The 19,270-nt window shown below is 44.8% G+C and overlaps 1 protein-coding gene across 1 annotated transcript in view; it reads right to left on the bottom strand.

Annotated features, from left to right (window-relative positions):
* The window catches only part of LOC146782685 (extracellular calcium-sensing receptor-like), a 97,563-nt gene that overhangs the window by 5,405 nt on the left and 72,888 nt on the right, over nt 1-19,270 (bottom strand). The window contains exon 6 of the mRNA XM_085637179.1: nt 12,023-12,146. Coding sequence (XP_085493305.1) covers nt 12,023-12,146 — 124 coding nt within the window. The remainder of the gene's footprint in view (nt 1-12,022; nt 12,147-19,270) is intronic.

Below are 19,270 nucleotides of genomic sequence, written 5' to 3'. Positions count from 1 at the left end.
CAAATCTTTATGACAAATTGTTGTCAGTTTCAGATAGCAATAGCAATCGAGTAAAGGAAGTTGTAGCCATCTGGCTGTATACCACCAACTGCACAAAGTGTTTTTGTTGTTTATAACCATACAGAAGGTTATATCGCTAGTATCATCTTTGATGACTGCCCTAAGTATCAGCTACAGCTGTGAAGCCAGTCATTTTTCCCTCCCTTTTTTTCATCACAGTTGTACCCCACTGCTGGAACAAACGACCTAAACACCATCAGACTCACCCAACACTGCAGCCCCCCATATAACAAGACATCTCCTCGACCCAATCATCAAGAACATCGACAACATCACGGTAGCTGGATTACTCCCTGATCAGCTTCAGCCTGCACACCCCCCACCAACACAGATGCACACCCCAAAAGACCATGTGGTAAAACTGAAGCAGCATCTTGGAAGAAGCTTTGTCCACCGAACTCCAAACCAAATGCCCATAATTCCAAGACAACCCCCTGCACTCAATCACTTCATTAAATGACTGTATCACCTCCTGCATGGACTCCTGGTCCTATTTAAAACCACAGCCTCCTCCAGACCAAGAACACAACAATGCTGATACATGGAAGGCCTCAGAATCTACAAATGCCACTGCAAGCAGCTGGAACACATTTGGGGGCTTATACATGATGATAACAAAAGAAGTACTTTGAAAACAGCCCTCTAGTAAATCAAAGCCACCTACCACTCTGACCTGACTGACCTAATCATAAAAACACCTACAACCCCAAAGAAATCTTCACTATCATAAAAGACTTCACCTCCCCAGCTGCCAGCACCACCATCACCCCCTCCCAAGCCCTCTGCAACCAGCTCTCCCAATTCTTCCACAACAAAATCAGCAATATATAGAGCAACTTTGCCAGCTAGCCAGCCTCTTTCTCCCTCACTGTCCTCCAAACGGACAAGACAAACCACCCAAGAACCACTTTAGCATGCAAGCTGGGGATCTCTGCAACAGAAACAACCTCAGATATTCGATCAGTTCACTCTGGAGCCCCCTTTGGCCTATGCCCTTACTTCATCTTCAACAGTGGGCTCTCCCTCTGACCTGCACAATGCTTTAATTCTATTATATATTTTAATACGCTGCTTACATTTTCTATATACTTTACCCCAACTATTGAGTGTCCCTATGGTAAAGTATAGGAAAAATTTAAAAAAGTTTATTTAACTAAAAAAAAGGCTAAAAATATTTTAATATTTTATGTTAAATATTAATGTAAATTAATTGTATATATTTATTTTAAATGTAGAACAGATGGAAAATGCAAGAGCACTATTGACTTAATTTTGAAATAAATCTTTAATCAATGTTTATATATTGAACTAAAAAAACATTATTTTTCCAAAGTATCCAGCTGTGATTTAAATTTCTGCCATTCACAGAACAGAAAGCCCCAATGTGTGGGATTTCTTTGCTCATCAAAAGAAATGCATGTCAGATGCACAGTTTTAAGTATGACCCCTATGTAGATGGCCTGCCGCACAGATTAATTTGGATTCTTAATCATTTGCATAGTTTATGCTCCTAACTCAGATGCTCCCAACCATTACAACAATTACTGCTTGAACTACCGGGCTGGCCGAGCCCATTATTATGACGCGATGACATGCATCTTACTCCTGACCTTCCTGCTGACTCAAACAAATCTAGCACTGGGTATTGCATGAGGCATTCCAGAGCCACCGTTTTTCACATCATGACCTCTCTGGGTTACACAGCAGAGATCGGCCTTTTTCCCAGGTCCTCATAAAACATGCTGCAAGAGTAAAGTTTAACATCTTAATCCCTTATTCACATTTGTGAAGAGGATTGATGTAATCTCTTTCTAGTGCCTATTGATGAATGGGGGGATTTTATAAAGGGAAAGTTTTTGCAATCTCCCTGTTTAGTTCTGAAAGTGCGATTAACTTTTAAATTGAATACAGAATGATTTCCTTTTACTTGCACTTTTGCATTTCCCCGAACTCCACTTCCTGGAACCGCAGTGTTCCTTTTAGAATGCCCATCTTTTGGCTTTGGGGCTCTAGTGGTTCTTTGCCGCTGTTATTTAATGGGCCACGCACCGCTGATGTGCCCTGGAGGCCACAGTGGGTGTGACGCTGCTGTGCCAAATGCAACCAGCGCCAGCCACACGGCCAGGTAGCCAAATGGCATCTGCCTTTTTAAAATCATTAAACGATAGTGCTAGCCATTGCGATATGAGCTTGTCTCCTAGTAATATGAAAGGTCCCCTGGTATGTCTTAAATGTAAAGCGACTTTCGGAACTTTGACCGACTATTTATTTCCGTCTACAACTAATTTAGGTGAAAAATTGCTATGTGCGGTCTTAATGCTCCCGCTGCTTATGCAAACATACTCAAGAAATCCGTGACCTACCCCTTGACCTTTGGTTGGACTTTCTTTTCATTCCTGAATCGTGGCTTAAGGAATGGTGTGATCCAGACATTGTCCATGCCTTACCATTAGGATGCGCCATTCTTCGACAGGATTGAACGGATTCTCACGGAGGTGGGCTGCAATTATTTTTCGTGACTCCCTCCAGTGCCAAACATTTGATCTAGAGTCCGTGAAAGGGACAGGAAGTGTTGGATTTTGTCTTCAGCTTCGTCCCTCTTTGTCTATTGCAGGAGGGCTTGTTTACCTGCGGCCTGGCCCGAGCACTATTTCTTAGCTTATTTAGGAGGCGCAGTAGCTCCCCCAGAATTTAACCTTCATGTAGTAATGATCCAAATGTAGCCAATTTTCTGGACACATTAAGCACTTTTGTGCTCCATCAATGGGTGGCCCTACCCACACACTCTGAAGGCCACTTTCTAGGCATGACTTCCTCTAATATTTTCAATCTGACAGTTGAACCCCCTATCCGGCAGACCTGGTCCGATTACATGTTGACCCCTTTTAGCATACACCTGCAGTGCTCTAAGCAGCTTACTGTCCCTTCAGTGTCAGCCCCCCATCAGTGCGTAAATGGGCTAATCTGTCAACTGACCCTAAGTTGTCTAGTTGTGCCTCAGCTTTGATACATACGTTGTCATGAAAAGTACCGGAGGATGCCCTAGCTTTCAAGATCTGGATCATTCAGGTCACTGAAAAACTAGCCGCGGAAAGTCCTGTGAAGAGTAAACAGAATTCTCAGCCCAAAGCCGCTTGGTATACCCAGGCCTTAGCAGACTCATCTCTGCTGCAAGCAGTTAGAGTGGAAGAGGAGGAGAGCCTACAAGGCTGAAGACCTATGTGAGAAGTTGGCCTGGTATATGCTGTCCACTAATTAAAGTGGGCACCTTGTACCAGTCCCAACAACCCTTATTGATAATAGGTTTAAAGACAACCTTTATTGAAAGCTATCCTAGTGGTAGCTATGGAGAGCAGCCTTCAGGCTAAGCCTCGAAGGAATGTAAAGAAGCTTGGAAGCTATCCTAGTGGTAGCTATGGAGAGCAGCCTTCAGGCTAAGCCTCGAAGGAATGTAAAGAAGCTTGGAAGCTATCCTAGTGGTAGCTATGGAGAGCAGCCTTCAGGCTAAGCCTCGAAGGAATGTAAAGAAGCTTGGTTTACCAGATTATAACCTTTGAATGAACAAATGAAAGGGGAACCACACAAGGTATATATATAAAATATATGTATTTATTACTAAACACTCTCTACTAACCTCTTAATGAGATTGGAGAATAAGGCACACAATATTAATACACTAGAACGACCGTAAATAGCACAATACACAGTGGGCCCCAGGGGGAGACCAAACCATATATTAAGAAAGTGGTATAACAACCACGACCTGACTAGACACAGTGCCTAGAGCACGTAGAATCGCTAGGATCCCAAGGAACCACCCAAGGTAGTGACACAGGGGACCCACGGGAGACGCATGCAGTGTGAGAACACAGCCTCAAGCTCCATACAATCCCATGAGAAAGTCGCGGTTGGAATTTTAAAGCTTAAAGACACTTAGGAGAGGACTTGGAGCCAACCCTTTCAAACTTAGAAGGTTCTAAGGCCAGCGCCCATGTGAGCACTGGAGTACTCATGTTACCTAACCCAGGGAAGCCGGATGCATAGGTGTCAAATGATGTCGGGAATCTTCGTCGTTTTCAATAGCGTGATGCTGTAAAGTGCTGCTGCCGTGAAGAGGAAAAGTGTCCGGTGTGATCCAAGCCTGGATCGGAACTGAGAAAAACCTGAAAGCAGAGGGGACAGAGTCTGGGTCACTTGCCAGTGACCAGGTGCTCGGTAGACAAATGCCCTCCGATGTCGGGTGCTTCAGGTGAGATGAGGTGAAGCTTGACTCTGCAGCCACGGGGACCAGGTGACGTCGACGATGACCAAAGTCTGCAGGCGAGCTGTCCCACGAAGGATGTCGAGTGCTGGGGGGTCAGTGTCCGGATTGGAGACCAACAAGCCTTGGCAACTGCAACCCACGCGGTCAGAGAAAAGATGCTTCGGTGTGGACCAGCAAGGTCCTGTGGACTCCCCAAGCAATGGAGAGTCAGGGTACATCTGGAGCAACTAGGAAAGCCCACTGAAAGTTAAAGTACCCTTCTCAGGGACCCACAGGTCGACGGACCAGGGATCGCGAAGGGACCTCGAGAGGAATCACTAAATACCAGCCCACAGAACACTCGTGGAGTGTAGGCCAGTAATCTTCGGTGGAATCACTGCTTGGGTTCTGGACTACAAGTAGCCCAAAGCACAGCCTCAGTGATTGCCAAAAAGCATATGCTGCTGCAAATGTGCACGGTGTCCAGGGGTTCGGGTTGCACAGCGGTTCGGGTTGCACGGTCCCCATGAGGGCTGCAGGTCTCAGGTTTGCTGAGAGCACTGGTTGGCCTCGGGGAAGCTTAGGAACCCACCTCCTGTGTTGCAAAGTCTTCAGAGTCCGTCAGGAGCTGCATAGATGCAAACCGGTCAGATGCGTCTTTGGTGCCTGCCTTGCAGGAGAGTAACTTCTTTACTTCAAGGGAGATTCTTCGGTCATCCAGCGTAGTGTAGATAGTTGAAGTACTTGGTTTCTGTAGCAGAGTTTCGCCCAGGTAAATCTAAAGTCCTGCAGCCAGGGGTTCCTATTTTATACCCAAGGAAGGGGTGGGAACAAACTCTGAGAACCCACCTATGGGAGGGTCAGGACAGAGGGGTGGCTACACCCATGTCCTTTGTCCAGTTTTGCGCCAGAGCAGGGGCTGATAGCCCCTGCAACCGGTTTGAGCTGGACTATGCACAGGGACACCAAATGTGTCCCCAGTGTAGACATCAAAGCACTCTCAGAGTGCACCCACCCAGCCCCAATACACTAAAGCCTGTCTGGGAGGTGGTCACACCTCCCTGTGATAGGAAAACTATTGTCCAGCCGTCCCCTGCCAGAGTTTCGTCCAGCAGCAGGAGGGCAGACTCGTGTCTGTGGCTGGCAGCATCCATTTTGTGATGCCAGGGTCTGTAAAGCTGGTACTGGGTGTACCGGTGCTGTCATATTTCTCCCTCTAGTAGGGTGGAATCATACCTCCCTCACCAGTTACTGGTGTAGAGGTATGAATCCAAGGTGTTTGACACCAAACACGACATGGTTCCATGCAGCCGTTTTAAAGTTAGCATTTACCACGAGGTTGTAATGCACTTAAGAGAATATGGTTGGCTGCATCACAAACAACCCCGGAATATAGGTTCCGAAAGCTGTAGAGGGGCTCTGCTCATGCATGGGCACCCTCTCACATAAAACCCAGCACCCTGCCTTCAGGATTGATAAGGCCTGCCATAGGGGTGACTGATAGGTTTATATGTGCAGTGATATGGATAGATATAGGGAACCTATATCTAAGTATGGGTGCATACACCACCTTACACAGGCTGCTGTAGCAGATCTGTTGTGTCATTTTGAATGGTCTCCCAGGGGTGGCATAATACATGCTGCAGCCCCCGAGAGGCCTCTGGGGCACCTTTGCCATAGGTACATAGTATAGCATACTCTAGGGACTTATAAGGGTACCCCAGAATCCAATCTGAAGTGTACCTAAAGTACATGCAATAAATTTAGAGAGAAAGCAGCTAGACTGGGGTCCCGGATAGCAGGATCCCAGCCAGACTAAGTCAAAAAACAGTGAAACATCAGCAAAAAGTGAGGATAACTATAAGATGCAGATCCTACTCTCCTACAACCTAGGTCAGTTTAGACTGCCCTTGAAGATTTATCATAGTTAGATTAAGATAGCAAAAAAGGCTTACTTTGTAAAGCAGTCACATGAAGTTCAATATGATCAGAAATCTATTTTCTAAATCCATTTTACAACCGAAAGCTATGACTAAAGATATACCCTCCTTGAAGACTCTATGTAACCAAATCTCCTCATATTTTGAAGAACATTCAATGTGAGTTTAGTTCTACTCCTCTGCTAAATACTGATTTAGAAGGAAATCGTTGTCCAACAGGTGCTTCCCTTTAACCTCTTCCATGCTCATGACGTCTCCCGGCCGTCATGAGTCAGAATGGGCGTGTGCGGACGACGGCAGGGAGACGTCATGACCACGCCCGCGATTGGAATGTCCAGTACTGCGGCGGAATTTGCGCAGCAGTGAAGAGGTTAATCTTTTCAGGGCTTAGGCTTACCTCAGTCCCGACAAGCTATTTTATCCTGTAAATCAGGATCCCCTTTTATTCCTGTCCACCATACATCCTACATACAATGGTAGACAGTGAATAACAAGGTTTTAAATTCCTCATTGTCCACTGCAAAGGTCCCTACAGATTGGAAAAATTGCCTATTAATGACATTCTTGAAAGAGGGCTAGATTCTCCATCCTCAGCAGTCTGGTTTCCTCCCTAAGTACTCTACGGAGTCAGCTCTTCTCGAGGTTGCAGATACTCTAAATTTAACTTTAGACACTGGAAAGAATGCTGGATTTATCTTATTAGATCTATCAGCCCCATTTGATACCATCTACCATGATATCTTATTACAGTAGAGCAAAAAGTGTGGCATCTCGCATTTGGATTTAGCCTGGTTGGAACCTTCCCTTACTGATCGCAGGCAAAGAGTGGTACTAGGACCTTTTCTATCCCCCCAAAAATACGGTTACGTCGGGCGTGCCACAGGGATCATCACTCAGCCCTGCCTTGTTTAATATATTTGTATGCCCCCCCCCCCTTATTTCATTGATTTCCTCCTTTGGAATTGAAAATACTTCATATGCTGATGATACACAGCTTATGCCCACCTTGGATAAAATGTCCATTGGCTCTGAGATGAATTTTTAACTCTGTTTAACTGAGGTTATTCAGTGGTTTTAATCAAATCACTTAAAATGCAACACCAATAAGACGGGGGATCATGCTATTAGGTAAGAACATCACATTTGATCCTATGTTATGGTGACATAATTCTGCGCCCACTCAGCCTCCTGGGCATGACATTTGATTCTTCCTTATCATTCTGCCCACAAACTTTGGCAGTGGCAGGAATGTGTTTTAACTTAATCTTTCTCTTTCAGCAGAAAAGACAGTGGCTTTTGCATTGATTACATCCATATTGGACTATTGCAATATTCGATATGCAGGTACCACCAAACACATTTTTCACAAGTTACAGGTAGTATAATACGCAGCCGCTAGGCTGGTGTTCCAATTGCCATGCAGATTATCTGCCTCAGCAGCTCTTAAACCCTCCATTGGCTGCCAATACACAAGAGGGTTCTGTTGAAATCCCTTCTGCTCACCTTTAGAGCCTAGAGAGCAGTAGGACCTAATCAACAGATTTACTAATTTCACTACCTCTCAGATTCCGAGATCGTCATCTGCTAACCTTCTTAAACCTCCAACTTTTAGGCTCAAGACTAAAGGGAGCACATTCTTTGCTTTCTTGGGTACTTAAGCCTTGGAACTATCTTTCCATTCAGTTGAGACACACAGACTCTGAATCCTTTTTCAGGAAACTACTGAAGACCTGGCTCTTCACGGCCTCTGACTCTTTGCGTCATTCACTAATTCGATGATTCCTCTTAAAGGCCTTGTCCTGCTGATATGATTTCTGGGTTTTCTCTATTCTTTTTTACCACTCAGTGTAAGGATGCTCCCCTGGGAGTGACAGTTGTGCTTTATAAATACTGGTTTCATTCATTCATTATCCAAATGCCGAGATATTACCGCACATACTGGCACATGCATCAACAATGCCATTTGCGATTCCTTAATAGCGAAAAATAAGGATTCGCTAATAAGGAATAGCAAAAGGCTATGCATGTAGAAATCGCTTACAAAATAGCGATTTCTAAACATTCCTTAATTGCTTCTCGCAAATTGCGAGTCGCAATTAAGGAATACCTCCCCATTGATTCCTATGGGCCTAGAGGCCCATAGGAATGAATGGGAAGAATTTCTCAATTTGCTAATCTCAATTAGAGAATCGCAAATTGCTCATGCTATTTCAAGGGTGCCAGGGTGTCAAAAAGACACCCTGTTGCACCCCTGAAATCTGCATATGAATACATCTTGCACACACACATGCCCCAAGGGCATGTGTGTGTGTAAAATGGAACTGTGAAAAATGCACTTTAGTGCATTTTTCAAAGTTTTTGCAAATTACCATGAAGTTCAACTTCATGGTATTTTGCTCCCCCTATTAGCGAAATCGCAAATTTTTTAACTTTCATGCATTGCATTTAAGGAATCTCAATTTGGGATTCCTTAAATGCAATAGCAATTTAAGGAATCGCAATTTAGAGATTCCTTAAATTGCGATTTTTGCATTTGGGATGATGCATCCCAAATGCAAAAATCCCAGTCGCAAAGGGGCAGATTCTGAGAATCTGCCCGTTTGCGACTGGTTTTTGCTTTGATGCATGTGGGCCATAGTATCTCATCATAATACACTTATGCTTAATATCACTAGAGAATGGTCTAATAAGCCCCAAGAGCTTTTCGATGGAATAATGTTAGGAATCTACAGAGAGACGTCACTTATTAGGCATCTATGACCAAAGTACTGGAAGAATATATCTCTGATAATATAGACACTTCCCTTCTACACATAGTATAAGATTGTATCAAGGCTGTTGTTAGGGGCTTCACACCTTCTTATACTGTCTTCAAAAAAGGGAGAGTAAAAAAATAATGCACTAGGGCTGTCTGCAGAACTAGGGATGATCATCTATAGCACTTTTAAATGACACTACAATACACACTAACCTAGCAGGATCTGTTTTTTATGTTGCATTAATGCATGGGTGTGCTGCAGGAATGAAGCTGTTGGATGCCAAAGGGGCATTCAGCAGGGTCCACTGGCCTTTCCTCTAGTTCTCATTGCTATTAGCTGTGAGTGTTATGCTATCATTGTGATGACCAGTTGCAGACTTTTGCAAAAAGAACTATTGATGGACAGAATGCAGAACAATGTCATACATTCACCCCAGTACAGAGATCTGGGCCTAAATCCATCGTTTTTTTGCTCACCATGCCATTCCAGTTTGAACCCAGCCATATGCAAATCAGTCTTGACCCTGTGCCTCATGGGAACAGTCCAGCCCGAACTGCCAAGCCAGGTCCTCCCTGGACTGGAAACAAGTATCTTAGGACCGGTTTCTGGGTTTCACCCCTCTTCAGCCAGGATAGTTTGATCCCAGTGGCAAGGAGAGCACGGGACACGCGTCTGAGCATACCCGTCCCACTCGGGGTGACAAAAGTTGCAGACTTTTAGCGCAGTGATGACCCCACTGCCAAGAAATGTGGGGATCAGCATTCTCATATTATTAGAGAGGTGAAATAAGTACAGTCTATTGCAAACTTTGTATATAGAGTAAAATAATGAAAAAAGTGCCTAAAGACACCTTTGTCTACACAATGGAGAATGTAATTAGTAGAGACGTGGAACGTCTGCATGAGAGAGCAGGCTGGGGAACACCTTTAGTGACTGTCCTTGCTACACAATTCATGTTAGAATGTTTTTTACTTGATAATTGATTAAATATTGGGGAGTTTCATGATGTGTGAGAAATGCCCTCTAATGATTTATCAAGAATCATGACGTTTGACTTCAATGAAGAAGCTCTATTACACTGGGTTTAGACCCCTTCCATGACTGAGGATTGTCTCCTGACTTTAAAAAGTACAGCTTTATTTTTGAATGCAGCAATGACTCTAAAGACATATGTGCACACTTCAATGCATATATTGGAGAATGTGCACCTGAGAATCTGAGGCTTCAAGCATACCAGGCTTGGCAGTGAATGCTATGCTAGAGGCCAGGGTTAACAACTTGTGAACTTTCTCTTTTGGCATTGCCCATATAAAGTGCTAATCTGGAGAGCTTGTTATGCAAAATAAACGACTCACAGAGGAATTATTGTAGGTGTGCAACAATATGTTTGAATTGGATAATGGAGATGAACCTCATATACATGCAATGTTATCTGTCTCATGCAAATGAACTTCATATAGACTGTATACTGTCTACATATCATGCAATGTCAGTGCATGACACAATCATGAAAAAAAGCAAATGTGTCTGTAAACACAGGAAACACGCTGCCCTTGTCCTTTGTGATTTGTGCACTCTTTTCTCATAATGATCCTTTTGTTACTTGCAATTAATACATTTCAATCCTAATCTAAACAGTGACCTAAAAACTGTTATCAAAGACATCAGCTGCATTTAAAGTGCATAGTAACGTGGTGATTAATCATATTTCTGCTGAACTTAAATCAGAGTTTTGCCTAGTGCAAATTTTAACCCACCAGTAGCACAGAGGGTTAACATGCCTGCTGCAAAGAACGTGTATTCTGCATATCACGGAGCAGTATTTTATGTGGGTAGCTCAGGGGGTTACTGCTTTTGTCACAGATATCCTTTTGGTACTTGCAATTCATAAGTGTCACTCCTAATCTACACAGTGACCTAAAATCTCTTATCAAAGACATCAGCTGCATGTAAAGTGATTAGCATGACCGGAGTCATCCTGACTGGGCTGTCCCATACCGTGGTGGCGCTCGCTCTGTCACTCACACTAGTACCAAAGTATTTACCTCCTATTTTTTTTTTTTAGTTAGAGTAGCGTCATCATTTTGAGCCTGTAAGTTACAGCTCTGCTCAAATCTTACTGGCAGTCTTGCATTCATTTATCACTATTAGGACCTCCTGTGAAGTAATTGCATTTCCATTTCTTGTGCTTGAAGCAGTTTTAAGATCTTTTTAGATTTTCTCGTTCGCTCAAATGGGTGTAATTTCTGATATTTCCAGGTTTCCCTTATCTTCATTGCAGGATTTTGCCCGCGAGAAAGTGTCACTCGTAGTTGTTGAATGTCACTCATACGTACACTGAAAGTATGAAAATGTCACGCATAACCAATCAGAAACCTTGGCAGCTCTGTGCATTGATAGTGTCCCTTATTTTCATACTCCTAGCTTTGCACTTGTTTGTTTTTTAGGTCTCTTTGCCTTTTCAAATTGACAGAATCTACATCTTGGGTTTGATTAATTGTTTGAGATCAACAAGTAACAGTATAAAGTGTGAGAGGATATTTTACATTTACTGTAGTCTTGCTCTTGTGTGCATGTATGTGTGTGTGTATCTGTATTTATATAGTGCAAAATAGGCTACAGAACAGCAGAGCAGTGTACAATATTACATAAATACACAGTCACATTATTTCCCCTATTTCCACTTGCATTCCACAAATTTCCATTTGAGGCACACACAGATTATTCGAGTTTCCCAGAATCGTGATTTTGTATTAAGTTCCAAGACCAGGATTCGAAAACCAATGATTCAAAATCTAATTCCCGGGAACCAGGATTGAGTCTCAGCATCGGCTAAACATCCTGTGATTCTGCCATTTTGGGCAAATCTCCCAGTGCCTAAAAAAACACTAATGTGACCTTGTGTAATATAGCTGATGCTCATGTAGAGTGCTCTCATATCTTTTGGCCGTGGTTGTGCTAGATTTGCAAATAAAGAAATAAATAAACCATCAATTTTGTGACTAGACCACATTCCCCACCTGTCTCATTGGAAACCTCTCCTTCAGCACAGGGGACACAGTCGAAGCAGCAGACAGGTCGACCTTTCTGAGCAGCTTTCCTGAACCCAGGAGGGCAGCTCTCACTGCACACAGACCTTGGAGCCTGGAGACAAAAAATGAAAAAAGTACATGACTTTGAGTAATCACTTTATCACATTTTTCCCTAACAAAAAAACACAACAGGTTAGTAAGTAGGAAGATTTATAGTAGAGATTTTTAGAAAATGTCCAGTATGTTGTTGCAAACGTATAATAAATGGGGTGGAGGGGGCTAGGGAATTGAAAAAATTGTGAGGGAATACCCTCATTCAGAATTCGGTCAGTAAAATTGTGGCAAAGTAACTTTTTTTGTGAGTGCAGAGCTAAACCTGGGTATATGTTTTTTATACACCCATTACATTCTGTGGAATGTGTGAATTTCACATGCACAATTTGTGAAATTCTGCGAATTCCACAGCTGCGATATTTTTAATTTCTTTTAGCTGAAGACTTTCTCTTGCGGATAATGACTTGCAAGAGATAACAGCACAAAGGCCGGCTTACTGTTTTCTTGGGGTAAATCCGTCTCAAGATCTGTGTTTCACCCTAACTTTTTATCACGCAGGTCTTTCTTGTGGAGGCTGAGGAGCCGTGTAAGTTAGGGACAGAAGAGGGACAATTTTGGGCCGTAGGGCAAGCGCCTCATTTTAGGAAGATGTTGTGTGTTTTCCTGCACCTGGAAACATTGGAGTTAGACCTGGCACCTTGGCGTGAGTCTCCCTTCCACTTTTTGTCGCTGTGCCTCATGTGTTTTGCTGGTGTTGGCTGCTCAGAGCACTGTGCCACTGCCAACCAGTGCCACAGTGCAAGTGCTCCCTATTTAAAATGTATATGTTGGTTGGATTCCATGATTGGCTTATTTGGTTTACTGTCAGACCCCAGTAAAGTGCACCAGGAGTGCCCAGGGCTTGTAAATACAAATGCTGCTGGTGGGCTTGCAGCACTGGTTGTGCCACCCACAGAAGCGGCCTGGTAAAATGTGTCTAGGGTCTGCCATTGCAGAACCTGCGTACAGTCTGGTACTGTCATGCTGACTGGGCAAGTGCACCCACTTCCCAGTCCCTAAACCTTCCCTTAACTTCATATTAGTCACCCCTATGGAAGGCCCAGGGGCAGGGTGCATTGTAAGCATAAGGTAGGACAAGCCCTGATGTGTGTGGCATGTCCTAATAGTGAATTACAGCCATTTTCGTTTTTCACTATTGTAAGGCTACCTGTTCTCCATAGGCCAGAATGGGCTGCTAGGATTGTTACATTCTATGATCCTAACAGACCCAGGGAACATGGTAGAAATTCGAGTTTAGTATGCCTGAACTCAGAATAATAAAATACATCTTTTAGTAAAGTGTATTTTAATATTCTGTGTTTGCAAATACCACTTTTAGAAAGTTGGTATTTGCTTGCCTGACCATTTCAGCCCACCTCTGCTATGATGTGTACCTGCCTGTCTGGTTGTGTGAGTGACAGGGCTGGGGAAACCCAGAGGGGCAGGGCTAGGTAGCCTGGTGGTGAAGAGGAAGATTGGCAGTCAGATGGGTGGGAGGAGTACACCTGGGCTCTGAATAGGGTTGTGCTCTGTTACCACAATGCTGGCTCCACCTCATGTGGAGCGGCTGATGTCTCTGCCCTGCACCCTGAATAGAAAGGCAGAGTCATGTCAACAGAGTGCTCAAGAACTGGTTTGGACTGGGCAAAGGCCCCTCTACCCCAGAGGAACAAAGGAATTAGGGGTATAAGTATTGGGACCCTGCTCCCAAGAAATTAGATCCTGCTGAAACAAGAAAAACCTCTACCAGAGGAGAAGGAACTGGGAAAGCTGTAGGAGGAGTACTGTCCCGGACCTGGGGGATTGGCCTGCAGTGGTTGCCTTGCTGCTGAAGGAAAGGAGAAAGACTACTAAAGACTTTGCTTCAACTTGTGCTTTGAAAAAGATCTCCAAGGGCTTGATCTGAGCTTGCCCCCTGAACGAAGTCCCAGGAACAGTGGACTTCACCCCCAGCTCCCCAGAGTCTTTTGGAAGTGTCTGCTGCTGTTGTTGGGCCTTCTGAGGGACTGCGTGTCGCGAGGAGCTGGGAGCGCGACGCAAGGAAGAGAAGTGTGCCGCCGTCGGAGCTGTTGCCGTCGCATCTCGCAGAGAGTGTTGCCGCTGCAGCATCGCATCGAGCGGAAGCGTCTCACATCATTCTGGAAGTGTCTCGCAACGCCAAAGAAGCGTGTCGCCATCGCAGCCATCGTAGCTGTCACATTGCACCTCATCGAGAGGAGAGTCTCGCATCGAGGAGGAAGCGTGTCGACATCACAGCCATCGTAGTTGTCGCATTGCACCGCATCCAGAAAAGCACCTCGCATCCACGGAGAAGCGTGCCGCCGTCGGAGCCGCTGTTGTCGCATCTCGCAGAAGGGGTGTCTCCGCAGCAGCATCACATCGAGCGGAAGCGTCTCGCAACGTCGGAGAAGAGGGCCACTGCCAAGGCCGCTGTCGTCGCATCTCGCCAAAGGTGACACCGCTGTAGCTGACGCATCGAGTCGAGCCTTCTCGCAACATCGGAGAAGCGTAACGCATCTGGAAGATCCCGTCTTTATTTCTTTTGCACCAAGAACTTCAACGCATCTGCATCGCTGCAACACTTTCGTTGCCCTGCGTGTCGCATCTAAGGTACATTGACTTAAAGTGTTGCATTTAAGAACTTAAGAGAAACTAAGCAATCTTCTACCAACTAAGCAACCGTATTGTGTATTTTTAATCGTTTAATGGTCTTGTGATAATCCTATATAAAGAATCCTTATTTTTAATATAAATACCTGTGTGGTGTCCATTTGTAGTGTTGACACTTGGTTACTGTATGTGTTCACAAATGCTTAACCTATAACGCTCTGAGATAAGCCTTGTCTGCTCGCGCCAAGCTACCTAGAGGATGAGCAGGGGTTATTTTAGGAGTGTAACCGTTTACCCTGACTAGAGGAAAGGTTCCCTGCTTGTCACAAGTACCTACCCGTGCCAACCAGAGAACATGGATTCTAACAATTGTGATTTGTATGCCTTTTTGATTATAGCCAGTTCACCCACAGAATTACAGATTAATTTACCTTCATTATTTTACTCCTACATTTCCCACAGCTTAAAGATGCTTTTGAAGTGTTTTGGCCTTTTCATGTTGGGTCAAGCCTACTGGACAGCACATGCACTGTCTGTGAGGCATATTGTGGCTTACCATGAGGGGTATGGAGCCTGCTCCTTGTTCACCATTGGCTGGCTTCCCTTGTCACTCTTATTTGCTCGCTTCTTATTCATGCCCAAGCCTGCCAATCTTGTCTTTGTCCCGCTAATGGATTATTGCCTCTTTATCATTGCTTTCATTGGCTGGCATCTCTGCTACCATTGCTTGCTTTTCAAGCACTACTTTTTTCTTTTGTTTTGAGCACTCCATTAGAGTCTGTGTGTTTTCAAGCTGCCTTTCTTGTGTACTTCCCTCACCATGTCGCTCTCTGTTGCCCCCCTGCTCCCTGTTGTTCGAATGTGTGCTTCTCCTCATTGCCTCTCCCACAAGTGCTCTCCATGTTGCTTCCCCATCACTCCCATTCCATGTTGCTTCCATGTTTGTTACCCCCACCACCCCCATGATGCTTCCATCCCGTCATATTGTCCCCAGTGTTGCCTTGCCCTCCTGGGCTTCCGTTCTTCCCCATGCTCACTTTAAAAAACAAAAAAAAGATTTTGCATGTTTAATTCTTTTCTTTTTAGTTACCGATCCAACTCAGATCGTTAACTAAAAAGAAAACATAGTACCTCCCTCATTTTGTAGCCAGGCACATACATGAATGTACCAACAAATTGAAAACATCTTTTTGCTTTATTATCCATGCTGCACAGAATGGTTAAAAAACATTGACAAAGCCAATGGGTCACAATGACAAGCCCTATGGCTTTACCATTACTTGTTTTTTCAGAGCTTTGCTAACTTACGTTCCATGCATTCTTGCTCTTATGAAATATCTGCATCTTGTCATCCATTATTAACCTGCATTTGAGCTTACAGCTTTTATAACAGCCACAAACTTGATGGCTCCTGCCTCTTTACCTACAGAAGCCAGTAACAGTTTTATTATTAGGCACTTAAGTATTTTAATGCCCGAGTTACTTTTAAGGTATTGTTATTTCCTTTTAGCGTGAATTAAATTCATAGCATCATTTCAATGTCTGAGAATACAGTTATTCTTCTGTGCTGCTGTTTTGTTCTCTCTTTATCACCTTACTCTATGTTATGTTATGTTCGTTTTCTAATGCGCACAGCTGCCCAGGGGCTTCCCAGTGCTAAGTGATTGAGTTGCGACAGGGAAATATATTTATAAAATGATTGCAGGAATAACCATGTTTGTAACTTTTTCCTAAACCTAGATTCCACTTCTACTTGTCTCTTAGGTGCAAAATGTGAAAAGAATCTGCCTTCCCATCTTACTCTCTTAATTCTTGTAGTTCTGAGAAGGCATCTTGATATAATCTTAGACTTCTGTTGGGGACATACATCACAAACAGGGCTCTAATCTTATGGGGGCCTCCATTGTTTAATGCTTTATGAGTCAAGGTAAGTGCCTTAAATTTAGTCCTCTTGTTGACCGGTAGCCAATGGAGCTGTTTCAAATGCTACCCTACTGGTTCATGAATTTAAAATTTGCAAAGAAGCATGGCTGTTTTGTTCTGCATCAGTTGAAGACATTTTATAACATATTTTGGGGAGCCGAGGTAAAGGGAGTTACCATAGTCAAGGTGGGAGATCACCACAGAATGATTTACTGTTTTTCTTAGATATTTTGGGATCAACTCTAGGACCTTCCGGATGATTCTAAGTAATCCTAAACAAGTGCCTGGCAGTTTTTTTGCCTGTCTTTCCATTGTCAGTTCATTATCCATCCAGATTCCCAGATTCTTGACGGAAGGGTTAGGGGCTGGAGAACTCCCCATGCAACTTGGCAAGCTGGGAAAAGGTCTGGGTACACCTTTGTTCCCCAGGATCATCAGCTCTGTCTTGTCCCGACTGAACTTCAGGCAGTTGTTCGTCATCCACTCAGCCACCTTTTCCAAGCATGATACCAAATGCTTACAGTCTAAGTTTGCTCCATTATCAAAGGAGACCACCATCTGCGTTCCGTCTGCATTCGAGATCAAGGATACGCTGAACTCCTGAACAATATCTGCCAGTGGTCGCATATAGATATTGAGTAACGTAGGGCTGAGCGAGGAACCCTGTGGTATCCTGCATGTCAAAGGCATATTGTCAGAAAGGCAGCCGGCTTCCATGTCTTGGAAGGATCTATCATTTAGAAAGGACATAAGCCAATCCAAAGCTTTGCCCTGGATCCTAGTCTCCCTAAGTCTATTTAGCAGGATGATATGATCAACAGTGTCAAAAGCCGCGCTCAGATCCAGGAGCAATACTGCGGCTGAGCCGGCTTGATAGAGAATGCTTTTAAGCTCTTCGGTGACTGACAAAAGGGCAGATTCAGCACTATGCTGAGCACAAAAGCCCATATGAGAGGGATGAAGATGATGATTGATTGTCTTCCAAAAAATCAGCAAATTCCCAATTTACTTGTTTCTCTAAGAGTTTTCCTACAAAAGGTAACAGTGAAATAGGATGGTAATTGATAGATAATAAGGGATCTAGATGTGATTTCTTTAGCAGTGGTCTAATGATTGCATGTTTCCATGTTTTTGGGACAGTGCCCCAAACTAGTAAACAATTAAGAATTTCGACTGTCGGTAAAAGAATAGCTTCCATGCCTTTTTGAGAATGTGGGGGGATGCCGGATCTAGAGGAGATCCAGATTTTGTCTCAGTCATAAGAGTTCCTACTATGGTGCCAATTACGATCCGGTAAAAAAAATTCCCGTACGACTCGTATCCGGTCTTTTTACCGTATGAATCGTACAAGTGCCGTACAAACTGGCAATCACGATTTGCATGGTAAAAAGCCCATACGAGTCGCATTGGGAATAATTCCCCACACGTCCTCGGGTCGGAAAAAGTGTCCGACACGTCCTCGGACGATTTACCGTACAAACGTGAAAAGCGAAGTCCGACCGGGGAATCACGATCCGTCCCGGGCGTCCGATTGTACAACCGTATGGTTAAAATGTACGCGCCGTACCCCCCCCAGCCCCGCATGTACGCGCCGTACCCCCCCCAGCCCCCGCATGTACGCGCCGTACCCCCTCAGCCCCCGCATGTACGCGCCGTACCCCCGTGTATGTACACCCGAGTACGTGTCGAACCCCCCGTGTATGTACACCCGAGTACGTGTCGAACCCCCCGTGTATGTACACCCGAGTACGTGTCGAGCTGTACGTGTCGAACCCCCCCGTGTATGTACACCCGAGTACGTGTCGAACTGTACGTGTCGAACCCCCCTGTGTATGTACACCCGAGTACGTGTCGAACCCCCCGTGTATGTACACGGGGGGTTCGACACGTACAGTTCGACACGTACTCGGGTGTACATACACGTACTCGGGTGTACATACACGGGGGGGTTCGACACGTACTCGGGTGTACATACACGGGGGGGTTCGACACGTACAGTTCGACACGTTCTCGGGTGTACATACACGGGGGGTTCGACACGTATTCGGGTGCACATACACGGGGGGTTCGACACGTACAGTTCGACACGTACTCGGGTGTACATACACGGGGGGTTCGACACGTACTTGGGTGTACATACAGGGGGGCTACGGCACGTACATGCGGGGGCTGGGGGGGTACGGCGCGTACATGCGGGGGCTGGGGGGGTACGGCGCTTACCGGGCCACCTACTCTGGTCGTTTCGCGCCGTACTTCGCTTTTCCGGCACTTTTTGGGTGCCGTAAAAATATTGCCGTCCGGACTGCTGTCGGTTCGAATCGTACTTTCTGGGTCGTGAAACGCGGCCTGAGAGCGTCCCGACGTCACGTCGGCTCTTTCCCCGGATCCCATTTGTATGTATCTTTTCGTCGGTCGGTGTTTTGTACGACTCGTACGGAAATGGTGTTTCCGTGCGAATCGTACTTGCATGTTTGTAAAGTTTTACTACCGGGTACGAGTCGGACGGAAAAAAGCCTCCGTCCGACGGTTCGTACCCGGTTTTTGCCGGATCGTAATTGGCACCTATATCTTTGTTCAGAGATAAAAAGTGGGTTAAGATGGGAGGGGCTG

This window comes from Triturus cristatus, chromosome 12 (assembly GCF_964204655.1).
Source record: "Triturus cristatus chromosome 12, aTriCri1.1, whole genome shotgun sequence".
Classification (NCBI taxonomy): Eukaryota; Metazoa; Chordata; class Amphibia; order Caudata; family Salamandridae; genus Triturus; species Triturus cristatus.
The sequence above is the reverse complement of the archived record's forward strand: the minus strand, read 5'-3'. Positions and strand labels throughout refer to the sequence as shown.